We start from the raw sequence: 27,661 nt of genomic DNA on the forward strand, positions 1-27,661 counted from the left end.
GGCCCCTAGTATTTTGCTCAACGATGAGCCAACTCTTTTTGGGTCAAAATTTTACTTTGCCCACACTTGGTGTAATTCGCTACATCGATTTACATTTGCTGACATCTTATTTCATTTTATCTGTCTACCTCGATCGTGGTCCCCTGTTGTTCGGTATGAAATACAAAAAAAACGATCAAATTTTCAACTCAGGGTTCACACACATCTAGCTGGGTGTCATTAAAAGTGCTTACGGGTTTTTGTATTGCGTTTCGAGGAGATTTATACGCTCAATTCGTATTGACTACGTTGAAATGCATATTTTTACATAACAAAGCTTTTCAAATTAGTTTATTGGAACCCGTTCCTAAAATGTATGCTTCATTTCGCATTCAACCTTTATCCGATGGCATTTAAAGACCATATTTTGTGGATTTTTATGTTTTGCATCCTTAAGGGATATGTAGCAATACACAAATCTTCATTCATTCTACTTCAAAATTTTTATCCGTCGTATTTTTATTAACATTTATAAATAGAATTTTAATAATGGATTTTATTGTTATTAGTGAATATTTATGACTTCTCAGGCTTTACTTTCTTCTTCCCCATTTCCATTTGGATGACTAACACCAAAGAGCCAAGCATTCTTCACCCAGAAGATAATAATGCATACACAAGAGAATGCGTTTCTAACACACACACACAAATATACATGTTCTAACTCATATATATATATATATATATATATATATATATATAATATATATTTTATATATATAGATTATATATAATGAGTTAATGATATGTATATTATATATATTATATATATATAAATATATCATTAACTCACTCCTTACATACGCATGGAAGATGGAACTTAGATCTCGTTTGAACTATTATCCACATCCGTAAGACTTACGGTCAATATATCTATATACACACATAAATATATGAACATATATACATGTATAAGCATACACATATACACAGGCATATATTTAAGACCAGACATTATACACCACCCAGACGGAAAACGGCAGACAGAAACATTGTTTGAGTCTAGGGATTAATTGAAATTAAATAATAAATTATTGGTGTCACTGATTCTATTAAATTATTCATATTCAACATATTCCGGTAGAGATGAGTCCTTTGCACACGTATATTTTTAACCAGCCCACCGAAATCTCTTCGTCCCGCAATAAAAAGTCCACTCACATACTGTAAACACTTATTAACTCCAACATTGCCACAATTTACTCGTAGATATTTCATTTCCGAAACAATTGAACTTTTTCACGATAAAAAACCAAAGTCTTTACCGCAGAATGCATCTTTAAACAGCTTGTCAACATTTCCAACACGGGATTGTGCATGGTTAACCAACAGTCAACTTGACAACTATTCAAAAAACCAGATCACGTTTACGAGTTGTAAAGGTATAAAAAAAACAGAACGGTAAATAAACGAGTACGATTTTAAACAGGTTAGCACTGTCCTTGTGTATCTCATTTAGTAGTTAATTTCAATTTCGCAATGCGGAGAGAGAAATTAATATTCACGGCCAGCGATAAGTTGAATCTGAGGAAACAGTTAAAAATTTCGGTTCCGAGTGGCAAGGATAATGTAAATTCCAACAAGGATACTACACGCCAGTTACGGAATAATACCGAAACTACTCCATAAGACAACGACATATATCTTCTGTGGACATCGGGGGTGAGATACTGGGTGGGGGCATTAGTTACGCGAGAGAGATATGCATCCGCGCGTGAGGGGACATAGCTTTCCCCATAACTAGATTTATTGGCGTCGCCTGGGGTCATGAAGGAATTCCTTGACCATACAAACTAGCGCACGAATTACTGCCCTCCTTATACATACGCCGCAAATTTTACCCACGTAAAGAACGCCGCCCTATACATTTAAATACCAATAAATCCCAAGGGGAACTATCTTCAGACCCTTTGACGCCGAGCGATATCGTCCACTGCCAAGACAACGCCATACATAGGAAGATGTTTTAAAGGGAATCCAACGACGTGGTGATATAGTAACCTTGCTTCCTCAATAAATAAGGGCGCCGGTTTGGCTTTTCTGGAGACAGCTTTATTCTCATTCCGTGACCTCAAGCTTTACTGGTCACAAAGAAGCTGTACACGCGAGTTTTACCGACAAGAACACTCGAGGAATCTCACCAGTCCGTCGACCTGAACTTAACAAATCCGTAAAAAGAGCAATGCAGAGAATCTATATTAGAATTAAGCGCCAAACAAATACATCTCAAGTTATGCCATAATCTAAAACTTGTATCTCACTACCCACAGCAGTTCCCATTATTTTTATAACAATCCGTTCTACCACGACTACTTTTTTAAGTGCACCTAATATAAATTTCACAAGCGAACGACAGCTCTAACAATAGCGGCTTGTTGCAGTGACGGATATACTGCGAATTTACCCGCCTTGCCCATTTTTCATGGACATTAATTGAACGAAATTATATCTTTCATAATACGTAAAACTTCGAGCCCTTGTACCACTTGAATCATCAGCTACGAATATACATAACCTCAAAACACTATAAACACACATTTTTTGGAATAATCAAAATTCCTCTTCTAATCCTCCACAATCATTGATTGATATTACCACTTCAAAAATGGCAAAAAAAACTCGAAAAAAAACCTTGATACCAAACACCTTACAATAACAATATATCACAAAGGCTGCTTCATTCTGTTTTGAACAGAAAATAAAAACTAATAAAGCTTCATTCCGGAGAATGGGAACATGAGAAAGACTCGACTGCTCTGTACAAATACTGTACTCTAGGTTATCTATTTTCTTTGGAAAAAAATTAATTCAGGGCTTCGTGGAGAACGTAATGAAAAGTGAAATCGTACGAAAGAATTAGTTCAAGGGAGTCACTAGAAGATGCAGTTGAGCGAATAATAATCGAAGGTGTCGGAGTCTAGGGTACTTTAATACATTCGGAACTCTCTAATAACTTCGCGAATGGCATCCAAGAATTACATCGTACATGAGATGACATCAGACGAGGCCCCACGGATCCCCGTTTCACCATGTTTGTCAGTTACGAAGGGTTGAAATTCACACTTTCACATCAATAGGAATCAAACATTCACAACGTAACACCTGATCAGTGACGATTAGGTGGGATTTACTTAAAATTAGATCCAATTTAGTGTCTCGGAGTGACTACCAATAAAACTTGTCATGGGGTCCCCACATTGTGCAAAAGACATAGGAAAACTATTGAAAAATCTATTTAATTTAAATTTTTGTTGGCAGAAGTGACTTAAGAGAGGTTCGATCGTGACTTCACGAGTCAAGATGTCATCCTAGTTGATGTATTAATGACGAGTGATTAAATTATTTTATCGCCCATTCATGCGTATTTCGTAAAATATATGATGTAGATACACAGGTAATATTACCAGGATCTTATTGATTTTTCGAGTGATAATAACTCGGGAAATGAAGACTCCAAACAAAACAGTCATAAAATTTAGGGCAGGTGGGTTAACTTAAAAAGAGTTCACCCTAGATATATTAAGAATTCTACTCGCCTATTTTACTCTCCGATAGAGTACCACACACAAATATGGAAAAATGTATTACCCAGAAAGAACCAATTTTGGACTACCACTTCCGGAGAAGAGGCACCGAAAACTTCCCGCGGTCTCTCCTGTACTAATCCAATACCCACACAGTCCTTTCCAAAGTCACCTCCGTACATTAATGCTCGCACTCCCAACCATTTTCTTTCAAGATAGACATCCACATGCATACCCCAAAAGATTTCTTTTCCCGATCATAACAGAAGAGTGCTCCTCATGAGATAGCTCTTTCCCTTTATTTCCGAGACACCCCCTCCCTCACACGCTCGTGGCGGTGTTCCTCCGCGTTTTGTGTGGGTGTGGATGCAGCCCAGGTTAAGTAAGAGCACATATTCTTAGCTTAAGTCATGCTAATGTCCTGATCGGACGGAGTGATACTTTTGAAAGAATTTCCGTGGCGCGTACACAAAAAATATGGGTCACAACCAAAACAATAATCAACGTACGTAAAAATGTACGTTATTTTCTGCAACTACCACCGAGGGAACGGAATTTATTCACCTAACACCGGTCATAAAAAGCAATGACGCACGAGCCAAAAATCAATATACGATAACGCACGCAATTGTATACATACTTACGAGGACACATGACGATCCAGAGAGGACTAAAAAGGAGGAAGTACTGATTCCATAATCTGGCAAAGAAACAGGCAGATAAGACCGGTAGCGAGAAGCGCGAACACCAAAGAAAAATACATTTTCGCTGAGCCAGGGGTATATTGGCGTTGACATGGTGAAAACCATGACCGCCTTTCGGCCGAGAAAAACTTTTCGCGAGAGCATACATTCCAAAGATTAACTCTGATAGACAAAACGTCGAGGTACCCGAAAACACGCCATTATTTTAACTTGATGAAGAGACAACGGCTTTATAAAATTTCCACACTAACTTTCACCCGAGGGACTTAAATAACCGTATTATTTCATATTGATTCACCTAATCAAAATATTGTTAATGAGGGAGATCAATAAGTTAAATTAAAGCTGCTTTCGCAATATCCTGTTCTCTGAGAATAAATCACGACGCATAAATTAGAACAAGGGGGGAGAGAGTATTTACAATCCAAATTTTCACCAGCGCGAAACTTCTACGAGAACAGTGGAAACAGCTACGAATAATCACCATCTACAAAATGAAAGACGCACCTTAATGAAACTTTATGAATCGTAGGCAGAATTGTAAGAACACCCACCATTCTATATTAGATTTCCCGTCAAGAGAAACATTTCAGGTCGATAGCTGCATCAACAAGAAGTATACCACGAGGTTGCAAACACTAATTTCTCAGTGGAAGAATAATCGAGTATCGAGCGTTGGGTGACGATAATTGGCCGAAGGAAAGGTAAAGAAACGGACGAAAAGAGCCTTCAATCGGCACTAATCTCACGACTGCTTTCGTAAGTCTCTCATTTGAAAAGAAATCAATATGGGTGAAGCAGGCGGCATTTGCCGAGTTATTACCCACTTAAGCGATTGATTGGTCCCCTCAAGGGAACTCCAAGTGCGACTTCTCAAGCCGGAAATCAAAATCCCGAAAGGTATGTTTACCAAACTGCTCGCCCGGGGCGCCAACAACTGGAGCACGGAATGGACGCCGACTCTCGCACATCGCCACCGCCAACTCGGTGGCGATGTGCGAGAGTCGGCGTTCCCACCAATCCGATTACACCACGACACAATGGAAATTATGGTGAAGGGGAACGAGTCCATGGCAAGAAGAGGAGACGGCTATTTCCAGACAAGAACTTCGGAAATTAAAATCCGAACGGCCTCATAAATTTGGAATAATATTCCCGCCGCTCGGTGTCTTCTTTGCCTAATTACCAAGCGATTGTCCCGAAGAAGGACACACTCAGTTGAAGTTAATTCATCACCCGTTCGACTACCGGCCGGAGACACTTCTGTCCCCCACCAAATATAGAGAGGGAGGTAGAGGGAACTTCTAACATCGCGCGAAAATACGCCCTCCCGCCTACTCCGATCAGGGCAAAGTGCGCTTGAAAACGTGCGCCCAACAGAGGAGAGAGGGTGAAATATGCACCAGGATGTGGCAATGTGTTAAGTGAAAAATTGAAAAAGAAAGAATGATGACCTCGCAGCAAGCATTTAAGCACCTTTCAGACAGTTGATATCATCCCAATGCACCCGGTGGAAGAAGCACGCGATTCTGATTTATCCGACCTCCGCGACGCGCAGTTACCGCCTCGAGAATCGCAGCCTCTATCTTATGGCAGCATCTCGAACTGTCGCTGACGATGAATGACTTTCCGAGAAGGCGCTATACGCGTAAAAGGGACATATAATGCAGCGTTTAATGCACTTTGGCAATGCCTACGTCCCACTCAATCAGTTTCAAATCTACGATTTGAGATTACTCCGAGCGATACACTGACCAAGGAAAGGATAAACGATCCGTTTGTGAATACCGATGGCTGAAGGCGGAGGGATGCCCGAAAATAACATCCGTCCACGGCTGAGAAGAGAAAATGATACATTTCTTAATAATTATACCTACAGAAACAACTTTTACGAAGATCCACACGAAATACCTTACGAACGCCAATAGAGGTAAACACCACTTTCAGAGCATCAACAATTATACGTTGAATTCAATGAGGTATTTAAGGTCATAAATGTACAGGAGTTATCCTGTAAATAAAGTCTGAATCTTTGGCGACCGCATTCGTATATTCGATCGAGCATCCAAACTGAAATGCAGTCAAATGAATAACTGAACAGAAAGATATAAAGAAACACGCAAACCAAAGAACGATATGCAAACCAAAAAAGTTGAAACGGCCCACCCACGGTTCTAAACTATGAGAATATTTCTGAGTATGACAATGTTTCAATGCTAAAGAGGTAGTTTTCGCACCAAAGATGTTCGTCATTTTTCAAACTTGTCTTCTTCAAGATATTTAAATGTCTTTACACCTCAGCGATACTTAAACAATGATCACCAAAGTATTTGTTCGTAATTTTTCAATCACCACAAAATAGTAGAGTGCATTTAAAATAAGATGAAGTTTTCCTGGGTTCTCCATCAGGTAAAATACTTACCTTGTATTTATCGAAATATCTTACCTAGTGAAGAACTCAAGAGCAGGGAAAGGACATATTCCTCTATTTATTGAAGCAAGTTCTTACGAGATATATTTGAAAAGTAATGGCGGTTTTCTTATATTTCAATATTGGCGGATCAGGACAAAGTTTTGCACATGCAGTGCTATCTATTCATTGTTTCCAAAGTAACTGAAGTTGTTGTTTTGATCCGGTAGTCGTTTGCCTGTCGGTAAATGTAGATAACAATGTCCGCGAAAATCGTCGTTCACGCCAGTTGCAAAGTGTGTGTTGCGATTCGTTTTTGTGTGCAAAAGAATCTCGAACTTGTAAGAAAACAGACATTAAAAAAATATCTTAGTAGACATTCATTTATCACGCCCACCACAAAAGGGCGATACTTACACCAGCCAACTCCTTAATAAAAGGGAAATTGCCCTGCATTACCAAATGTTTACACCTATTTCCGGGAGTAGCAAGATTATGCAGTGGTACGGTTGTATTTTATACTGTGAAGAGCTCTTAAGGTAGAGGAAATCCCAAAACCAGGTAACTTTAAAACTCAGGTCTCCCATTGACTTCCCTTTACTGCACTTGGGGAAAATGTCCCGGAAGTAACACGTCATGCGCCTATTACTACCTTCTACGGGAAATGCATGAAATTTTGACGCGAAAATTTACCAGCCAACTTCATTTACTCGGCGAAAGCCTTCGCTCATAAAAAGAGAAAATATCAACGAAATGAACCCCGGAACGAAAAATATTAATTCAACTTGGCCGTAAGACGCTTAAATGAGATTACTTCGGAGTGCAACGACAACGCAGCGGCAAAATGAGACAAGTGGTCAGCACAGCCACGCGTTGACATCGATTAAGGAGGAGGAAACGTTTGGTAACCTGGTGTGGTACACACAAAGGCGAGTATAAAACAGCCGCTGCCACAGCTTGAGACATCCGCAGACGAGCAGAAAATTACATAAGAGTCGTCTTCAGGAGAAGTGAGCTTCCAGGGAGAAGCCCAATAACCGCTGCCGAACGACCCAATTCGTCACCCGCCCTTTCGAATGATCGATCGTGTCAGTTCCTTTGTTTGCCCCCCCCCCACAATCCGTCCCCGGCGATGGGACAGTAATTTTCTCACCCGCGACTCAATGGGGAAGAAACGAGACTTTACAAGCGACCCTATATTACCAACTGGTTACAGAAACGGAGATCCTACGAAGTCTAGAAATAAACTATCATCAGGCTGATGGGTGCCCAACGCGATATAATGAAATTGAACACAAGTACCCCCGACGTCTGTCAAACTCACAACCAGGATTTGGTATTTTATTGGTGACGATTACTTAAATATGTCAGTGAATGGTGCTCGCAGCCTGCATATCGTGCAATCTGCTGAGTTCCGCAATGAAGGCCTTCGAAAGGTCAAACGCTGTGAGTAATAAGTTATATAATATAATATAATATAATATAATATAATATAATATAATATATATATATATATATATATATATATATATATATATATATATATATATATATATACAGACACATACCTTTGGATGGTGACTATGTAGAGAACTCTTGAGAACAACAAACAGAATTGTTAGCTTCTAACTCGGTTATTTTTTGTAGCAATAATTAAAAGTTTACAACTATCGCTCGTTAATGCTCCACTGCCAAAATATAGGAAAGCTAAGAAACTCTAATCGTCGGAAACATACTATTTCTGTAAGACGCCTACCCTTCTACACATAATTAGCTCATTACTTCCCTCATGGTATAACATCGTTCCAAAGTGCCATCCACAGGCTCGGGGGGAAACAAACCTTCCAATCCCCACAAATCGGTATTTATTGGAAAAGCAACTATATGCGAGAGCTCGTAAAAGCTAATGCGCAGGAAAAGGCCTAGATGTATTTGTATCAGCAACAACAACATAGTTTATATATGACAAAGAAGGAAGAGTATCTAATATATCTTCTTAATGAAAGGATCACGTAAATAAAATTCATTTAAAATGTGAATTATTATGAGGAGTCCACCTTCGGTTCGCGGTAACTTAAAGACTACACTCCGAGGAACGCTCGAGAAAGTTTTTTCGATTGTTATAACAACAAAATTGGTTATGCATAATGGCACGGCATGAACAGCAAATTATTTTTTCTTTATTAAACAAAGGACTGTGAAAGTAACAATTTAAAAGTGGGTTGTCACGCGGAAAGCATCACCTATCTAAAAATTTGCTGAATACCCCGTGGAAAATTGCACATGGGTCGGTCAATACGCTATTTGACAAATTAGCAAACAAAAAACTTTTCCTTGCTGAAAATCAAGCTGGGCTTGGTGGGGATAACTAAAACTCTTCGAAGAGGTTCGATGAACCTACACAAATATGTCTTCAAGGGGGAATTTGAGGGTAAAATAAACGAAAATTGTTTGGAATTGGTGAAAAATTTATACTCCTTAGAAAAGTGTACACTTCCTATATAGTCCTAGTTTTCGACTCAGCTGATCCAAGAAATTTAAGCGTGTCATTTATTTATCAACACATGGCACAATGAAGGAACGAACCACTTATAGGATATTGGGAAAAGTGAAAAAAGGCAAACGTTTACCCCGACAAAACCACACGTCCCTGCCAAGAGATACATCACACCTCGTTTTTACAAAGCGTCGTTCCATAAAAATTAAATTTCCAAATCGATAGAGAATATTTCCAGAGTAAAATTCCCTCTGTTATCAACTTGACGACAGCAACCAAAGGGCAATTTGCCCGGATTGGTAAAAGGATTCAAAAATTTGGAGCTATCGATTAAACTCAGGACGGCATTCCAAGTATAGGGTATTAGAGCGACTGCAGTCAATTTTTGATGGGCTGTTTTCACAACTTAAAGCTTTTTCTCATATTTTGAGGCAGTGGTGACAATCAAGTTAAAAGCGTTACGCAGTGTGGAGGTAATCACGTAAAATCAATCAATAAATGCCTCCAGCTTCACTCCGAGAAAATTCTTAATACTCGCATCAGTAAAATAAAATTACCATGGCACAAACCCAGAAAGGTGTGCACAGGACAACATAAGTGGGAAAATTAGCATAGATATTTTATTTGACCAATATGTAAACACGTTTCTCAGGTAATTTGGGAGCTTCAAGAGCGTAGGTACGTAATTTCGTATACTCAAGGTGGGGAAACATTAAGGAATTTATTGCTTCATTAACACATCCTATTTCACAACGCAACTTCCAAAGCTGGATTCGACCCCAAGATTGAGAGGTTTGTCGGAGAGCTCGCCAATCAAGCTAATCGCCCTCGTACAATTGCATTGTAACTTCGCGCACTTCACCTGACCACATTAATTACATATTCAATGCAGCGTTCATGTATTCATTCATGCGAGTAAACATTCTTACTATTATACACCTATAATCACGGTAGAGTAAAAACAAATGAAGACTCGAATTTATTACCATGATTACATTAAAACAAATAATTTTCAAAAAGTGGAAGACACGTCTTAACCCAAGAAAATAATCAACCTCCTCCGTACGGGACGGAAAACTAAAATTTCCGAAAAACGTCAAGCCAGAACATTGGCCCAAGTAGCTATAAAATCATTTAAAATATATTATAATATAAAACATTAAATTCCAGGCCTTGGATATAAAGAACGAACATTGAAGCCTCAAGACAATTGCCTGTCCGCCTGTATTTAATCTTTTGCCTCATAAAAGCTGGTTCAGTAAGTACGTTCGCTCGACCCAAAAAATATCCCAGGAAATTTGATCCTCATCTGGAGAATAGGTCACCTAAGTAGCTAAATTAACATGAAAAGAAACTTATGCAAATGAGTCGTTTTAGATCTGGTTTACCAACAGTAAGAAGAGACCCACGTGATTCACTCAGATGCAAGGAGAAAAAAGTCATCCAGAGGCAACTAATTTCGAGGAAGAGCCACTCTCAGGCAGTCAAGTTAGCCTGGTAGAAATTTTATTCTCGGCATGGTAACGAATGCCGACCCACTTTCCCAGGAGAAGTACTTGGCGTCTGAAATACCCCTATTAAACCAAGCGCTAAGAGTATTCATCATGCTTTCATATTCAAACGGTCAAACCCCTTAGAATATCACTACGAAAATACTACATCCCTCAAATCCTAATAATATGCTTTAAAATTCAAAACCTCATGAAGTATTAGTAGGAAGACGCTAAATTTCTGCTTCAAAATTTAGGTATGCATCTCAAATAAGATAAGTGAATACGAATGCCCAGGAGTTCCTAATAAAATATCATGACCACAATTTTGGGTACAATTGACATAGCATAGATTTCCAGTTTTTCTCATTGGTTGAAATGTACACCAACTGACGGTCAATTATGTAGATTTACTCATCGTAACAATTAGGGAGGAATTACCGAACCAACATTTACGACGAAATATTTTGAACAAAAGATTTATTTTTTCCAACTACACCCACATCAATGAATCAGTCCATGCAAAAAAGCTAGGCAACTTAATTATTTTAATTACACTTATCAATAATAATTACAGAGAAATAATAAAGCATGAACTTGACAAAAAATTTGCACGAGTCAGGGTCACGATTCCCTGGAATTTGAGCTGCTTTCCCTAGCATCAAGGCTGCTTGCAAAGAACGTATGGGCTATAGCACACAATCCATTGTGTGTTACTTGAAAAAGCCTTCCTATCACTTAAAAACCGACCTTAGATCCAGTATAAATCCGCAATAAAGAATATCTATCCATTAATAAAGGCCTCCCTAAATTCTCGGTGTTTCTTAAGAGTTTCCTGTGCCAAAAACTCAAAACACGATAAGTGACACGGGAGAATTCCAAGGGAATTCCAGTGCTGACGACTCTTAAGAGAGGACAATACACAAACCTAGGTTTCTTTCCTCCTATCTATGATTCCTAAAATGACCAATGACAAACTCACACTTAACCCAAAGTGCCGGACGACTTGGGCAGACGCATCCTTCCCCAATCCACTAAATAAACGACACTATCATCTCTTTAAGTTGAGGATGACGTAAAACTAGATTTTTCCGCATTGTCGAATTTCCGTAATTTCTCTCTCTCGCTCTCACTTCCTCCCTCTCGGTTTCCGAAGTCTCAGGGAGGTTAGACGCGGAGGAAAAGCACAGCGTAGTCATTAAAACCCATGACGTCACCCCAACTTAAGCTAAACGTCTACACTGCTATCTCGGTACACAAAATAGCCTCTCAGGGTTCACGCACCTAAACACCGAAGAGAGATCGCCTATATATCCTCTTCTTCGATCCATAATCTTGCAAACTATGAGGGGTCAAAATCACGCGATACAAATAATTTCTACTCGGATACCATGAAGGAACAAATCGAGCCCGTGGGCCAACAGGCTAATGCAATAATCCTTCGAATGCGTGTAACTTCGGTCACGATCGGCAAGTTTTTAAAAACCATCTTCTTTCGTAATTAAGACAGAATGCGAGATCATGGCTTAGAAGTGTACTTTCCTTAGTTTATTCAAAATTGGATCCCTAAGAAGCAATCATACATATACAGACAGTATATGTACAAAAACAAGGCAGTTACCACAGCTTTAATTATTAAAACGAGACATGAAAAATCGCAACGGAAATATGGTGCGGGGTGCCCCAAAAAATGTCGCTTAAATACGCAATTCTGGGGGTAAAATGAGACAAAAATGCTTCCCTGCTCTCATGAACGCCAATTAAGATTATGCTGTACGGAATGTACAATTGGATATCGGAATTTTAATCTTGCATGTACGATACTTCATGCACAGTGAATGCCATTTGGCATGAGCATGGCATACATTGCAGCCCAGACATATGCTCACACTTTACCCGTAAGGGGCGCATCAGGGCTACTACGTGCTAAACCCTTGTAACACCTCACCTACACGAGAACGCGGCAGACAGAATCTCTTCCAACGGAGTCATTTGGTAGCAAACAAAAATAATAGAATCTTAACATTGAAAAATTAAATTTTAAATTTGGTCTCGTTCCTTCCAATCTATTTTTAATGTCTATTCAGCTAGTCAATTCAGTAAAGTGAGAGGAGAATTCGGAAAAAACAACTTCATTGACTTTTACTAGCCATGTTTTATGTACATGGCTTTGGATATTAAAGCTAAAACAGTATATTATAGCAGTAAAACTGCAGTAGCAGCAGTTATCGAAGGCGGCCGACGGCTTAAGTCGGATGCGCTATTAGGAATACGCGACTAATTGCTTCTAGATGAAACTTCATGGGACAGAGCAGGAATACATACCACGGAAACCTGGATTTTATCATGCTCCAATGTAAATGAAAGAAGCGGGATGTCAAATCATTTAACACATAACCATCTAAGAGCCGGAGAACTAGAAACGTTTCAGACACAGCACAAAAAGGATTCGGAATACCAGTTAACATATTCGCCACTGTCCAATGAACTCCGGTCCTCAGCGTGGGACATCCATCTACTACAGAGCCATCGCACAAATAACATTCCCAAGCAAATGAATTAAGTTCATCCCATTCGTTTGAAGAAGATAATGGAGATCTGAAGCACGCAGCCGTGTAATATAACACTTCCAAAGCGTAGAGAAGGGCCATGACAATTCAAGTTACCAGGGTCAAACGCCGGAATTCTCTTTACCCGAATGGGTGCATCGACTAGTTAAGCCAACAAATCGTCTTAATTCGAGGGGAGTATCCTGGGGGGTTTATGCGAAGAATAACGGCACTGGACTGACTGTCGAGTTTCGTGTGTCATGTGGTATCTACACATAAACGTTAAAACCCACTTGTGAATGGTTCCAAAGCATTCACGACTAACTCAGTGGAATAACACTGTGAAAGAAGACGCTGTAATATTCCCAAAACTTTATACATCCCAAAAAAACTTCTTATTGATGCCTAAAAATAAATATTTGTCTTCTACCCTCAAACAACCTACAACCTCGTACACCAGAACGTGCGTCTGCATTGAAGATATGTCCGCCCAATATTTCCCCGGTGTACAATGGTCTATTCCCATAATGGTGGTTCATACACAGCAGAAAACCACTGTTTACTTTTTCAAAATCGCCGCTTCACGCTCCACACAAAGCCCGGGGACTCGTGGGTCATCCCCTCGAAAGCCCTCCCCTAAGAGGAGAGAGGGAGGGGTGAAAGGAAGGGACGGAGGGGTACGTGCCGATGCACCGTCAAAATCGATGACCAGCGGGGACAACGCGCCTCCGAGTCACGTGTCCCTCGCGGCCGACGGCCCGAATCGCAAAATCACGGCCGCTCACGAGGACATCCGCGAGTGGCATTCCCCGGTTGTGCCCAGCCCGGTATTAGCATACTCACCGAAATCTCACGTCAAAACTAGATAAGTAACGAGAAACGTACACAGCGAAGCATCCGAATCCGACGGTCATTCACTAATCAATATCGCCCACGCATCGAAAGCAAACATATAACATGCAAGCCCTGATTTGCGGTTGCTTGCAGATAACTCGTAAGTCTTCGGATCCGTGGTAACACATACGTACTCCATACGCCGGGGATTCGGATTACCGAAAGCCAAAAATGTTTTAGTTTAACTTATAGTTAAGGGAGCATTAGGGAGCCATAGCCCTTTCACGAATTTCACCTCTACTACCTTATTCCTGTATAATTACTTCACACCTGCCACATGCATAAACTGCTACATCTTTAAGCCCTTCGTGTCTGATTCTTAATCCATTCCACCTCAAACACGTCCCTCCATCACTTTCTCCCCCATTTTTACTAAAACCACTGAATCACGTACATAACAGTCATCATTTTTTGTGGACATCCATAATTACACTGACATACCCAAGTTTGAATGCTATAACATGATGATTGCAATTTAATATAGGACCACCTTTTCTTTTTGGGAAAAAATAATATTCTAATATAATCTACCAAAAAAACTTTCTTCCAGAATTTAATTTTAACCGCTTCACTTATCCTGTCATCTTCAATAAACATTACTCCGAGATATACAGAGTCATTTACTTGGCAGATACACAAATACTAAAGTGCACAGAAATACATTGAATATTAAAATGTTGCAGAGACTATTAAAATGAACTATTTTACATTTATTCCAGGTGAGAACATCGAAAAACAATCTTTTGCTCGTTTCATCAGAAAATAAATATAAAGAGGTTCCAACTTTGAGCAAAATAGGCTGGTATATTGATTTAAAAGTTGTTTACAGTTTACATTATTTGCCAGTTTCCATTTCACTCTCTCTGGACCTACCGAAATGAAATCCCGCCGCAATGAGCATACGGCGGAACTTATAGTGTTTTACATTATCTACTACGACACATGCAAAGTCCGGTCACGGTAGGCTATCAGCGTAATTATTTTCTCCTTATCACAATTTTTAAAAATTCCAAGTTTCACAAAAGCCTTATCAAGCAAGCCAATATCACTGTGAGATAAAGCCTAACTAAACATGGGGGAAAAAATCACGACGTCCACAATTCAAAAGGGAGGAAAAAGTTTTCCTCGCAGACGCCTGGAGGCCTCATTAGTAATGCAGTCATGATAATGGCACAGCAGAAAATTTTGAAAGGGTAAGAAGGGCATTGTTCCAATTTCCACACAAGTTTTTTTTTAAAAAAAAGGTGCCAGGAGTCTCACATTATGTGCATACAACTCACACCTTCCGGAAAAAAATCTGAAACTATGGAGAGAGGATAAATAAAATATTAACGCAACGCACGTACAAAACGAAGGGTCGTGTTTTAGTAAAACCCCGAAACGCACAGAGCCCACGACGCTCGAAGTGTGAACCTGATTACATGTAGGTACTCTTCTTGGTGAAAGCATTTTGGTCGAATTTTATTAATGGCAAAATACTTCCAGTCGTTTCATTAATTATTTAGTTGGTAGTCGACCGACAACCGCTCATTTACGTCATTTCTTGGTGAAGACAGCTACACATTTCTACCGTCACACCAATTAGCATCCGAGTAAGAAAGACTTTTCATCAAACGCTCTCAAATTTATGAAAAAAATACTTTCTCCTTCTAAATAAAAGAAGAAAAATGTACTAACACCTGCTCGCAAGACGCATTAGGAGAGACGGTCTTAACAAATAAATGGTATTCCGTATGATCCTTAAGAAAAAAATCCCTCGCTGATTGGTCGTTGGCGTTCGATTATATTGACCAATAACAAAACGCGCAGGAGAGGCAAAAGAGTGGCCGCGGCGGAGAAGATTGAAACTCTCCTATAAATAGCAAAAACATTCCCACAGGAGATTGGGCAATGGAGTGGACGGGGCAAGTGAGATGGCAGCAGAAACGCGAACGTGTCTCGGAGGACTATCACGCAGAAACCTATGACAACACGACCGAAAAAAAATATATGGCGAGGGCCACGTCATCCGCGCAGCCTGGCGGATCCGGTGCAAACCGCAGCGACGGGAGAGAGGGAAGGGGAGGGGGAGTAGAGGCAGCGACGAGTAGGGTATGGGGGAAATGGAGGGGCTGATCTGAAACCTCTGTAATTAAGAAACCAACGAACGCGGCGAAACTAAGATTGGGGGGGGGGGCGACGAGACGGGCTGAGCACTCTCCCGCGTGAGAGAAGAGCGTCGAAAACAAGAAACCCTCTCATAAAACTTCTCGATAAGGTCCTACGCTCACAGCTCCCAGAGGCAACAAGGTAATCCCGAATGCGTAAGCCCATTGCATAATGACAAAAGTGCCCCTCCGCACTTCGATAACGTCCCGACTGTAAACACAATTCTTTCGCGGTTTGATAGGCTTCTTACTAGAAGAAACTCGAGGGCTGCACAAACCGTTTCTATGCGCGGTGGGGTGGACCAACTAACGACTTCGCCGCCACCGACTCGCAACCAAAATAAGACTTGGTTCAAACTCGTGCGGATGGCCTTCTCCCGCGGAAGGGCAAGTAAGGCGAACTCATATCCTGCCGATATCCATCAGTAAAAAAAAGCTCCACCAAACCCGTCCGTCCTCTCAACTGTAAAACTTCCACGCTTCTCGTTCAAGTGGACCACTTCAGTGATCTCCCAAGGCGCACGTGCCAGGCGCATAGCCTCGGACCGACTGCCCGGAATTTATAAAGCCGGAGAGAAAGTTTTGTTTTTTTCATTAAATCGATCGATTTTTTTGAAAATGAAGTCCAATAGTCTTTCCCCGGACAGCCAGAGAATGTTGGATAAATTATAGGGGAAACGCTTTGACCGCTTGAGAGTAAAGCTCCCGTCAACACTCTCTCTCTCTCACACCTCGATTGATCCCACGCCCCTGGCCATGGCTCGAGGAATCGAAAACGTACACACAACGAAACTACACATCAAATGAATCTCCCAATCAACCCCGAACTCTCGCCAACATTTACACACGCCAACATGTACTTAGCACGCACGACCATTGAATTTCGATTTGAACTGAACAACCCATTTTTTGCTCCTGCCCATGTGAAATCCCATTCCTTTATTCAATATATCTTACCACTCGCCGCAAGAGCTCTCTCTTAAGCCTGCCCAACATTATTCCCTATACTTCGACGCTACTTCGGCCAGCCTTCAAATTCCACAGAAAATATTAAAACCAGAATTTTTCGACTGTGTGTCAACAGAGCATTATTTTTTCGGTCGCGAAACTAGGGCCGAAACAGCAAATCTACTAATAAGAACACGCGAGGCCAATCTGCTCAAAATTATTTAATATTTTTACTATTTATTTTGTTCATACCAGGAAGATTATTAAGGCTCCTTTAAAACTATAATGCATTCCTTCTGAACTTCCGAAACATCCTTACTACACGTACTTATTGACCTGTACTTCAATACTTTCACTCCAACATCAGTCCGCCTCGCACTACATTCCACATAAACTTTTTCCGACTACTTGGAAATGTCCTCCTCAACCGACCTCCTCTTCAATCCAATAAGTCCCTAATGACAAAAAAAATAATAAGCGGCCTTCACTGGGTCTTCCTCTGGACAAAGGAGTACGTGGTGTATCATTTACGTTTTGTGTTAAATTTACCACGTGCACATGGAACATCAGCGGATACGAAATATTGAGGAACCTGACTATTGATCCTCTCTTTCCCCAAGGCCCAATGCTTCGCGTATAAATGATTTTAACAGACGAAACTTATACGCAATATTTTTACCAACTGATTAAGCTTGAATACGAATGACCCAGCTGAATGAGATAAACGAAGAGATATTCTCCGCGGGACCATTGAGGTAAACTTGTATTTAACGAATCGCAGAACCAGAGATAAAAAGGCAATTAAATTCGATAGAATAAATTTTAGCCATACTCTTGTACAAATTAACTTATCTTAATTGTCAGATGAGACATTTCTCGATGACCCGTACTTATGAATGAATGACCCTACGTATGAAAATGTTAAAATTCGACGAGAAGCAATTAATACTGACAACACCGTGGTAAGTATACGATATTCCACTCGCTCCTCTACCCATCTGAAGCTCCCATTAACCTAAAGATCAAATTAATTAATTACAAAATAAGATGAGATTTTCAAGAAACAAGAAGGCTAAACGTTAAAATAGGAGGACAAAAACTAGAGCAGGTAAAACAGTTTACATATCTCGAAAGTGTTTTGGACCAACAAGGTCAAAGTACGAGGGTCATCCGGAAAGTAGTACCCGTTCGTGAAATAAAGACACAAAAGTAAATATTAACAAACATAAAAAATTTTATTTGAAAGAGGATACTTTAAACTACTTCTCAACATAATCTCCAAGCAAATTAAGGCATTTGTCATAACGTGTGACAAGTTTCTGTATTCCTGCTGCATAGTCCTTCGCCGCCAGCTCATTGAGATACGCGAGGGACCCATCTTGCACAAATTTTTGCATAATGCAGATGGTGTTTAACAATTTCATGAACAATTGTTCGAGAAACATTGGGAAAATGCTCACAGATGTCATCAATTGTGACGCGCCGATCGTTCCTCACGAATTCGTCAACTGAGCTCACCAGTTGGTCTGTAATGACAGACGGTCTCCCCGAACGCTCATCGTCGTGTGTGTTCCCCCTCCCCATGTTGAAGTTGCGACACCACCGCCGAACAGACGACTCGTCCATTACATTGTCTCCATACACCTCCTTTAATTGGCGATGAATATCACATGGGCGAACGTTTCTTGCATTGAGGAATTTAATCACTGCCCTCACTTCACAACTGGCGGCGTTCTCAATTTTTTTAAACATTGTAAACAATCACAGAAACAACACAGGCAATGCTAGCGTCACGCAACTTGGCTCAGAGAAGGCAGACAAGCCACTGAAGCTATCTGACCTCGTCCAGCGGCTACTCGCTACTACTTTCCGGATGACCCTCGTATTATAAGCCTAAGTTTAAGAAATACGTCAGGCAAAGACACTTTCAAAAGGAGGGAATTTATGACAGGGACGTTGAGTAAGGATGTTAAGGAGAGGCTTGTTAAAACTTTGATATTGAGTGTGGTTTGTACAGCGTTGAAACAAGGTCATTGAAGAAAGATGATAGGCGTAGACTGACAGCTTTTGAAATGTGGGTGTGGAGAAGGTAAAATGAACGGAGAAGAAAACAAACGAAGAAGTACTGGGCATGGTTGGGGATGGAGGAGAGGATTGTTTGGAAAAATCCCAATGAGGCAGGAAAAGAGAATGCTGAGTATTTTATATTGAAGGCTGTGATAGAGGGAAGAACGCCAGGGAGACCAGATAGCGACCATGATAGGCATTTTGGATAGAATGAAGGAAGGTAGAATGCAGGCGGAATAGAAGAAGTAGGACAGGTAACAGGGTTCAGACTGTACCCATCCAAAACTTAACTTGATACCAATAATAAAAAATTGAAAAAATACACTTCCCCGTAATTTCACCAAAAATACATAACACGAATAGCACAATTAATATTCAAAATGTATATTCCCTCTTCGTATTTCGCCGTGAATGGATCATAACTTCCAGAAACATACATCAGCTAATAATACGTACACAACACTAAGGTCAATGGACTCAGAAGTAACTTGGTGGAAATAATTAACACTACGTTAAAATAACATTGCAATACACACTTCCATTTAATCGTTCTACTGTCAAAACCAGGACTTCGCCATGCGAACTTCATGCACCCAAAGACCACATTTTTCTTGAAATCCGGGTGGCGACACAGTAAAAATATTTAATGGGTGCACACAATAAGATGTCATTTTTACGCAGTATCTGGGAACATCAAAAGCCAGGATACCAGATGTGTACGGATACAGATCTACGAGATCTCATATAGTAATTATATGACTTTCTGTATGTATTATCGTATCAGTGTCGAAATTTCTTCAAGAAATACACTACATTCATCTGAGTTTTTTTTCTTTGTTTGCAAATTGTCTTTGTTCTAGCGGAAGGATATCCGAGGCGAAAGAGGAGTGTTAATTTATGGTCACGACTAGAGTGAGCCAGGGGAAGTGGCTAGATCGCCTTTCCTAGAATAGCAGCGCGAGATTAGTTATCTTGGACGGATTAAGTTATGCTAACGACTCTCTCAGCGAAATTCGAACAGCTTAGCATGATGAGATGCTGCTGACCATTCTCCGGAGTATTACTCTTCATATAATTCAGTATGGCAGTGTTTTTTTGTCAAACTAGCACTCATCGTAAACTAACAGCGCTAATTCAAGCCGTGATTTGAATGCGTGGCGTAATTAGCCCACAACATTTCGTCACTCCTAAAAACCGTCAAACGTCTACATTTCTTTGAATGCTCACAGTAAGGACTTTGATCAAATTATCCCAACGATCGTTTGCGCATCTGCCCGGGCCTATCAGGCTACATCCTCTGTCATGATGTGCATTAGTCTCCTCGCAAATTCTCACGGGTATTAACCGCCTCTTTGAAACTATTACATAATTATAATAAAACTCGACAGTAAGGCTACTGGTGTGAGTCCGTTTCAACCGAGAGGATTATTTTTTTATTGTTTATCATTTTTGGATCTTGATTGCCGATGAGGCGAGGTGGAGAGATAAAGAAATGCCTTTTAGCCGAGACTTTTTATGATGCCTGAATTCGGGCTGGACTATAAAAGTTTGGAAGGCATGTGAACCAAAAAACTATTATGTTTCAAAGTTGGTTTACATAAGGATTAATATTCAGCTCGGCAAGGAATTATTCCTGAATAAGCAATTAAGTCCCCCTGTCCATTAAATAAAAATTCTCCCTCAAGTTACAGCGTCGTAGTGGCTAAAACCAAAGTGTTGTTTTCCAGTCTGTAAGCAGAGGTAGATTCTTTTTTTTTCGATCAAGCAATGGCACCATCTATTCACCTGTCACATAGTTTGTAGTAGTGTTAAAGACAATAAATAGAACAACATTTTATCAACTGACAAGGATAAATTGCCTGGTTGCAACCAAACTCTCAAGAGAAGAATGCCTTGTAACCACCACATTCGACGAAGAATAAAACAATTTAAATCAGAGATTGAGATACAGTTAAACAATAATAGTCATCACTCCTATTGGCGAGGCTCCATGATGGACATTTTTCAAAACATACTCATTTTTTATAAAGAGGTAGGCATTTATAAAAAGATTTTTTGTTCGGTCTATGTCTGAGATAGAGCGGACGTGGTATTCAATGTCATTGAGTTAACTCTAAAAATAAAGCCATCGTGCTTCTAAAAGCGAGCGAGAAAACATAAAAGATAAGTCTCATACACATGAGATTAAAACAGGAAAATTCCGACAAAAACGTCATCCTTACTGAAAATAGCACAACAGCGAAGGAAATCTGACCTAAATTAGGGTGCACTTTTACGGAGATTCCAATTCATTTTTCATTACACGAGAACTCCAATCTCAAGAAAAAAAATACTTAACAATGGTACATTCATGAAAATTTGGAATTTTACTCTCTTCAAACATTAACTTAAGAACAGTAGGTGATTTCTCAAAGGGAGATTACTTTACGCCGAGCCTTCGTATAAAAAAATTCAATACATTTGCGTATCATATCACTGCAATAGCTGCGTGAAAAACAGCCGTCCAATGCGCAGAAGAATGCACACTTCCGAGATGGAGCAGCAATATGGTGCTGCAGCCGAAACGTTAAAAAAGGCTGGGAGGCCTGAGCAAATTTACGCAGTGAGTGGAGGTGAATACGGAATAATGAATAACACGCACAGGAATTAACTATCCAAAAGCTGTAAAACAAAGGCCTGAGAATCAAACTTCCTCCCACAACAAAATGCGACAGTCCTACCCATGATCGCAGGTCATTGTTTACGGTCCCTAAATCATTTATCCACACCATTCACTCCCGTCACAATGTCCAATCCACCATGGAAATATGAAAATCAAAAAAGGGGAGTATTAACCCACGAATGAGTCCCTAGGGAGGAGCGGGAATTTGGGTTAGGGGGGAGAAACAGAGAGAGAGAGAGAAAATACCCATTTTACCGCCGAGCGTAAATAATTGAAAAATACGAGATCTTCGATCGTGGAGCAAGCCTGCGAGAGAGAATGAGAACTGGACTAGACTTCATTCTGTTCGACTTTCTTAGTTTCTTGCGGGAGCCGTCTACGCGCGCATGTACGGCCCTAAATAACAGCGCTGCTGCGCCGCTGTGCGCTGCCGCGGGCCGCCGAGTCATTTGAGGAGACGACAAAGCGAAGCGCAACGCCGACTCCAGAGCTTCGTTGATGCCGGGAAGTTTGCCCGCGCTGTGGTGCGAGGGCGGGACTGCCTATGGGTGAGGAGTTTTAGGGGGGCGGGGCCCCTCAGAAACTCCCCATCCCATTCTCCATCCCCCCTCCCCCCCGCGCCCTCCCTCCCCATTTCTCTCACCCTCCCGGATGGTGATCAAAATAGAGATGCGAAGAATAAAAGGAATTCCCTTAGCGAGCCACCCTTCCTCGCGGCACTTTTGGCGCCTCCTGTAATCCCCGCCCTCCAAGCTCGCGCGAGAACGACAGTACACCAAATGGGGGGGAGGCGTTCAATGAAAAGATGGTCGCGAACACGAAAGAAAAGACATGTATAACCTTACCCAAATCACATTTAAAAGGCTGTTCCGTGATCAACCCCCCCCCCCCCGGTCAGGTCTCTGTGCGTGTCTCTAGAAACTGAACTCCCCTCCTTTTCATGCGGACCGCCGCAATAGTCAACTTTCCGTCACACTAAACGCGCCGCCCCAGCTCCTCATCTCGTTCATTCCCTCTCCCTCCCTCGGCCGACCTCCTAGGCATCTTAACACGCAAAGGAATCAAAGGGAGGCTTCCCAGAAACCGGATGATATGACAGATTAGGAGTTGGAGAAAGCAGAAAGTGGATCGGGGGTAATTAGGTGCATCCTGCGACAACATCAATACCGCGACAAACTTGGGATCGGGTGTCCCTCCTTCCTGGCGCGCTTCAAGCGGACGAATCGTAGGCACGTACACACAGGCACTCAGTAAGGTGCTCCATAAACATGTGGAATCAAGATTCAGCCGGACCTTCAAGAAATGTTTACGTCCAATATTCCGGATTGTAAACAAAGCAGCACTAGTCACAATTCACATTTTTCATCAAATGGCAAATCTTCCGTTGCTTAATACCATGAATATGCCTCAAGAAAAAACACGACTGAGCAAGACATGCTCGGGAATATCATAATCAACTATTGAACAGTGGTGCCCACAAAAAAATGGATGCATGACAAAGGATGCAGAAATAATGACACAAAATTGAAGATGAACATTTCATTGACTGTTGTTCAATTCCAGTCCACCTCGTTGCTGTAACATTACCACATATAGTGTGTTGAAGATGATTCAAAACAGAACCACGTCCCGCCAGTTGCAATAAATTTACAGAAAAATATGATTAGGAATTGGAAATTCATTCCGTATAGAGTTTTCATGCAACTAACGTGCTAAGAAACACTGCGATGATAAAGACACTCACTAAAAATTGAACTTTCTGATAGCCAATTCGTGCAGAAACAGTAGCATCTTCACAACTATTTCCAAAATCAAGGATGTTTATTTAAACCGTTCGAAACAGAAAAGCAATTGAAATTCAAATTACCCTAGCCGCAAAGTGAAGAATAAAACATACTCGGAACCAAAACACGAAAATCACTATATTTACCAACTTCAGTAAGTTTCCACATAAAGAATCCTAAAAATATCACAATGGCAAAATTACTAAAAAGTTAGGTTTAATGCACGTTCGTCTTTAACAGAAACCAAAAACCGGAGAATGGTGGGTAAAACCGGTAACGTTCCTTAAATATGGGTCGGGTTGTATGGTATAACGCAAAATTCTACTTACAAATAAATTCTACATTTGGAATATATTAAAATTCTTTTCGCTATGCATTCGACCGAAAAACATTCAGTAACATACAAGCATTGAGTAATAAAATTCAAAATCATAAACAGAAAGAACCCATTCTCGTATAAACATTATTTTTAAGATGATAATATTAACAACTACCTCTCATACTATGAAAGAGTAAAAATTCACACTGAAAAAACAATCGTCCTTGAAAAAAATACTCCTTTCCCTAAATTGGCTCACACATAATCCACAAAGCACCAGCATAAGAGCAACATTGCCCATCCTCCAAGCAGACGACCCTTGACAGTGAAGCTTATAGCGAAGTTAGATTATGAGTTACGTATGGCGAATAAACGTATTTAAACAGATATCAGCCTAGCGTTTTTTGTTTTGAAACTCATGCATATTTTAATGATAAAAAGCAACGTATAACATAGAGTAATCGATAGAAATGGCGACGGAGAAAATCAATCCAAGTAAAGCAGCTATATAACACCAATACCGAAGGAACGTTTAAGGCACTTACTTTTGATCACCCGCTCTGTGGTTGAAAGTTTCTGATTGTTCGACGACATTTCGAAGTTCTTATACACTTATACTACACCATAAACATCGGATGTTCCTGGATACCACAGATATCACAAGCTAAATTCTACTGAAACACAAAATGTCGTGCACTGGAAACCTAACAGCAATGCACACTGCGCAGAATTCGGCGCAGGGAGACCATTTGTCCCACAGTATGAGAATTAAAGGAAGCCACACAACTCCGAATATGTATTTTATTTTTATCTTATTTATTGAGAAGTGAAATATTTTATAATTAAACATATATATTTAGGATTTTAATAAATATTAACTAATTAATATTTAGATATTGTCCATAAATATACTTGTGCAATTAATTTAGAATCGCATACATTAATAAATTTGCCTTGTAACTTTCTCATAGTAGCAGCCGAAAAATACGGTCTAATCGGAATTCAGTTGAGTTTTTAGTATCAATGTTTGTAAACTGAATTTTCACCTAAATTTTTGTTCATAGCGGTCCTTATTTATCTGTTTTCAAAAAGCAAAACCTGAATTATTGAAATAGTTTTTCGATATGTTGCTAATTTATGAAAATTTCTTTAAATACATGTACTCTTCACTGGCTAACAACCTGATTTCAAAGGTGTGTAACGAAGTTTTGTATTTCGTAAGGAAAAAGAGACTATTCTTCATTGTGATACAGTAATGCTAAATAGCTTTAATAAAATTTGCTTTACAATAGAATATTATATCGGCAGAATTGGATATATATGCACAACATTTTATAATAACGATTAATTCAAGTATGCAGGCACTTTTAAGGATAAATAGAAGCAAACGAATCATTCCAAAGGTTTTAAAATAATATTTTCACAAATCTATTCAAAACATTTTTAGAAATTGTATTCTATTGAGTGTTATTTATTCCTCATTTACGTATCTAATTACGGTTTGTGGTTGAATGAAAGTTGTTCGGTCTGGCGCCAAATTCAGCACAAAATTAATCTTTTCGTGCAAAGCTGATCATCTCGGGCTGGAAATGAACTTAAATAAAAAGGTCACTTGCGTTTTTCTCATTTGACGGCATTTCTTTCGGCCATTCTTACTAATGCGTTTTTATAATTGTTTAATGGAGTGATGTAAATAATTAAATATTGATCAGCTAAATACTAATCTGATCGAGCATCATTGATATATTGAAATACCAGCTTAGCTCTGTAAAGTATGCCTTTAACTTTCATGGTATTAAAAGATACATTATTACTGTTAATATTTCATTGTAGGCAAGCATTTTGTGCAACTAATATTTTATAGAATATATGGGGTTATGCCTACTTTCAATTTAGAGATTGTTAATTAAATCTTCATAATGGCAGCCATAAAAAAGCTATTCTCTGAATCTACTGACTTCTTTTACCTTTCAACAAAACCCAGTTCTCTCTCTCTCTCTGAGACGTCATTTTCTTTATTCACAGACTGTGGTAGTAAATGCGTAATATATTTATAAGTAACCAAAGGGAAGTAATAATGCCTCATTTTATTGCAGGCCTTCTATCGGCCTAGGCCATATCATATCTAATGCAAATTGTTTTCAGTCATCTAATCACAGACTACATTTTTTTCTTATTCTCTGAAAATCTTCCCCAACTTAAATGTCCCAATACCTGGTTGAGTTTAAGGTTTGTAGTTTCAAAAGTCATTCAGGATACCTTCAAAGTTATCACAAGCAAAGCTACTGATGTGAACAGGATGATCAACAGGATGTCAGGTCATATAATCAGTTGCCATCCTAAACTAAGTCACATTAATAAATTAGGCCATACACGAATCTCACTATGGGCCTTAACCTTGGACGGGATGGATCTTTCTTCATAGGTATCCATAATATGGAATACAGTTTAAATGAAATTATTGAATTTGTAATTCCACACCTTTTTAAAGCACAAACCAGGTTTCGACGTGGAACGTTATCATCAGATGATGATGATGTGGAATTACAAAGTCAATAATTTCATTTCAATATGTTATGCAAATTCCATAAAGTTACCCCGGGGACAAAAAATTGGAATAAAGTTATTGTGAAACTACTCAATGAGACTAATGCTAAATTATATCTATCCTAGGCTAAACATTTTACCAACCATCCCAAACATATTGAGAAGAATAATCTGCAAGTAAATTATGGAAATATGTGTACACTTAATTTGATTCCTGCAAGGTAGCCAGAATTTCAAAAATATCCGGCACACGCTTGACCCTTATCAAAATGTGGTTGACATTGATACGGATATGGACAAAGACAAGGCCACAATCTTTGTATTAGGTACTGGATTTCTCTGAAGCTTTTGACCTTCTAAATAATGGACTAATATTAGGCAAGATGTCATCTATTGTGTTAAGAGGGTATGTCCTAGTTGGATTTCTACCCAAAGTAGTGACAACAAGTCATACATATAAATCAGTTACAACACTTATGACCGCTTGTTTATAGACCCAGCAGTGTGAGAAGGAATGACTATGGCTCCAATTTTGTCCTTAGCATACATGTTTTACTTACCTCAAACCTAGACTAACTGCAGATCATACTCAAGTCGACATTACTTACAAACCAAATTAGATTCTTTACAGTGCAGAGCACAGCAGACTTCCTATTGGTAAGTGAAGATACTCTAACTTTGGAACCTCAAGTGCTTGTCATCTTTTCATGTGCAAGGATGAACGTGAAACATATGAATAGGATTAATGTCTTTCTGACATCAGTAGAAAGTTTTTAACTGATGCCTACCTCATTCTTTGTCTTGATGATAATGTTTTACACATCTCTGAAAAGCTTTAAAATCAAATGATAAATGATCCCAAATCCATCAGGCTTGCATGGAACTTGAGACAATTTAAGCATGTTACACTAAATACAATTTGACAGTCCACCCCTGGAAGGGAGAATAAATGGACATTGTATTGATCTCACTGGTATGTAGTGTTGAACATGAGTGAGCAAACATAGAGGTAAAGCCCTAAGATAAATGATGGTGTATTGAAGTGCCATGTCTAACATCTCACTAAATAAAACTATTCCC

General features: G+C 39.7%; 1 protein-coding gene across 3 annotated transcripts in view; it reads right to left on the minus strand.

The window, feature by feature from the left end:
• LOC139700975 (serine/threonine-protein phosphatase 2B catalytic subunit 2-like) overlaps positions 1 to 24,750 on the minus strand; it is a 779,444-nt gene extending 754,694 nt beyond the window's left edge. For all 3 annotated transcript variants that reach the window (XM_071599506.1, XM_071599505.1, XM_071599504.1), the window contains exon 1: positions 24,580 to 24,750. In XM_071599506.1, the coding sequence (XP_071455607.1) occupies positions 24,580 to 24,628 (49 nt within the window). In that variant the 5' untranslated portion in view covers positions 24,629 to 24,750. The remainder of the gene's footprint in view (positions 1 to 24,579) is intronic.
• Positions 24,751 to 27,661: the final 2,911 nt, after the last annotated feature.

The sequence above is a fragment of the Hetaerina americana genome, unplaced genomic scaffold (assembly GCF_022747635.1).
Source record: "Hetaerina americana unplaced genomic scaffold, ioHetAmer1.1.p SCAF_11, whole genome shotgun sequence".
In the NCBI taxonomy this organism is placed as follows: Eukaryota; Metazoa; Arthropoda; class Insecta; order Odonata; family Calopterygidae; genus Hetaerina; species Hetaerina americana.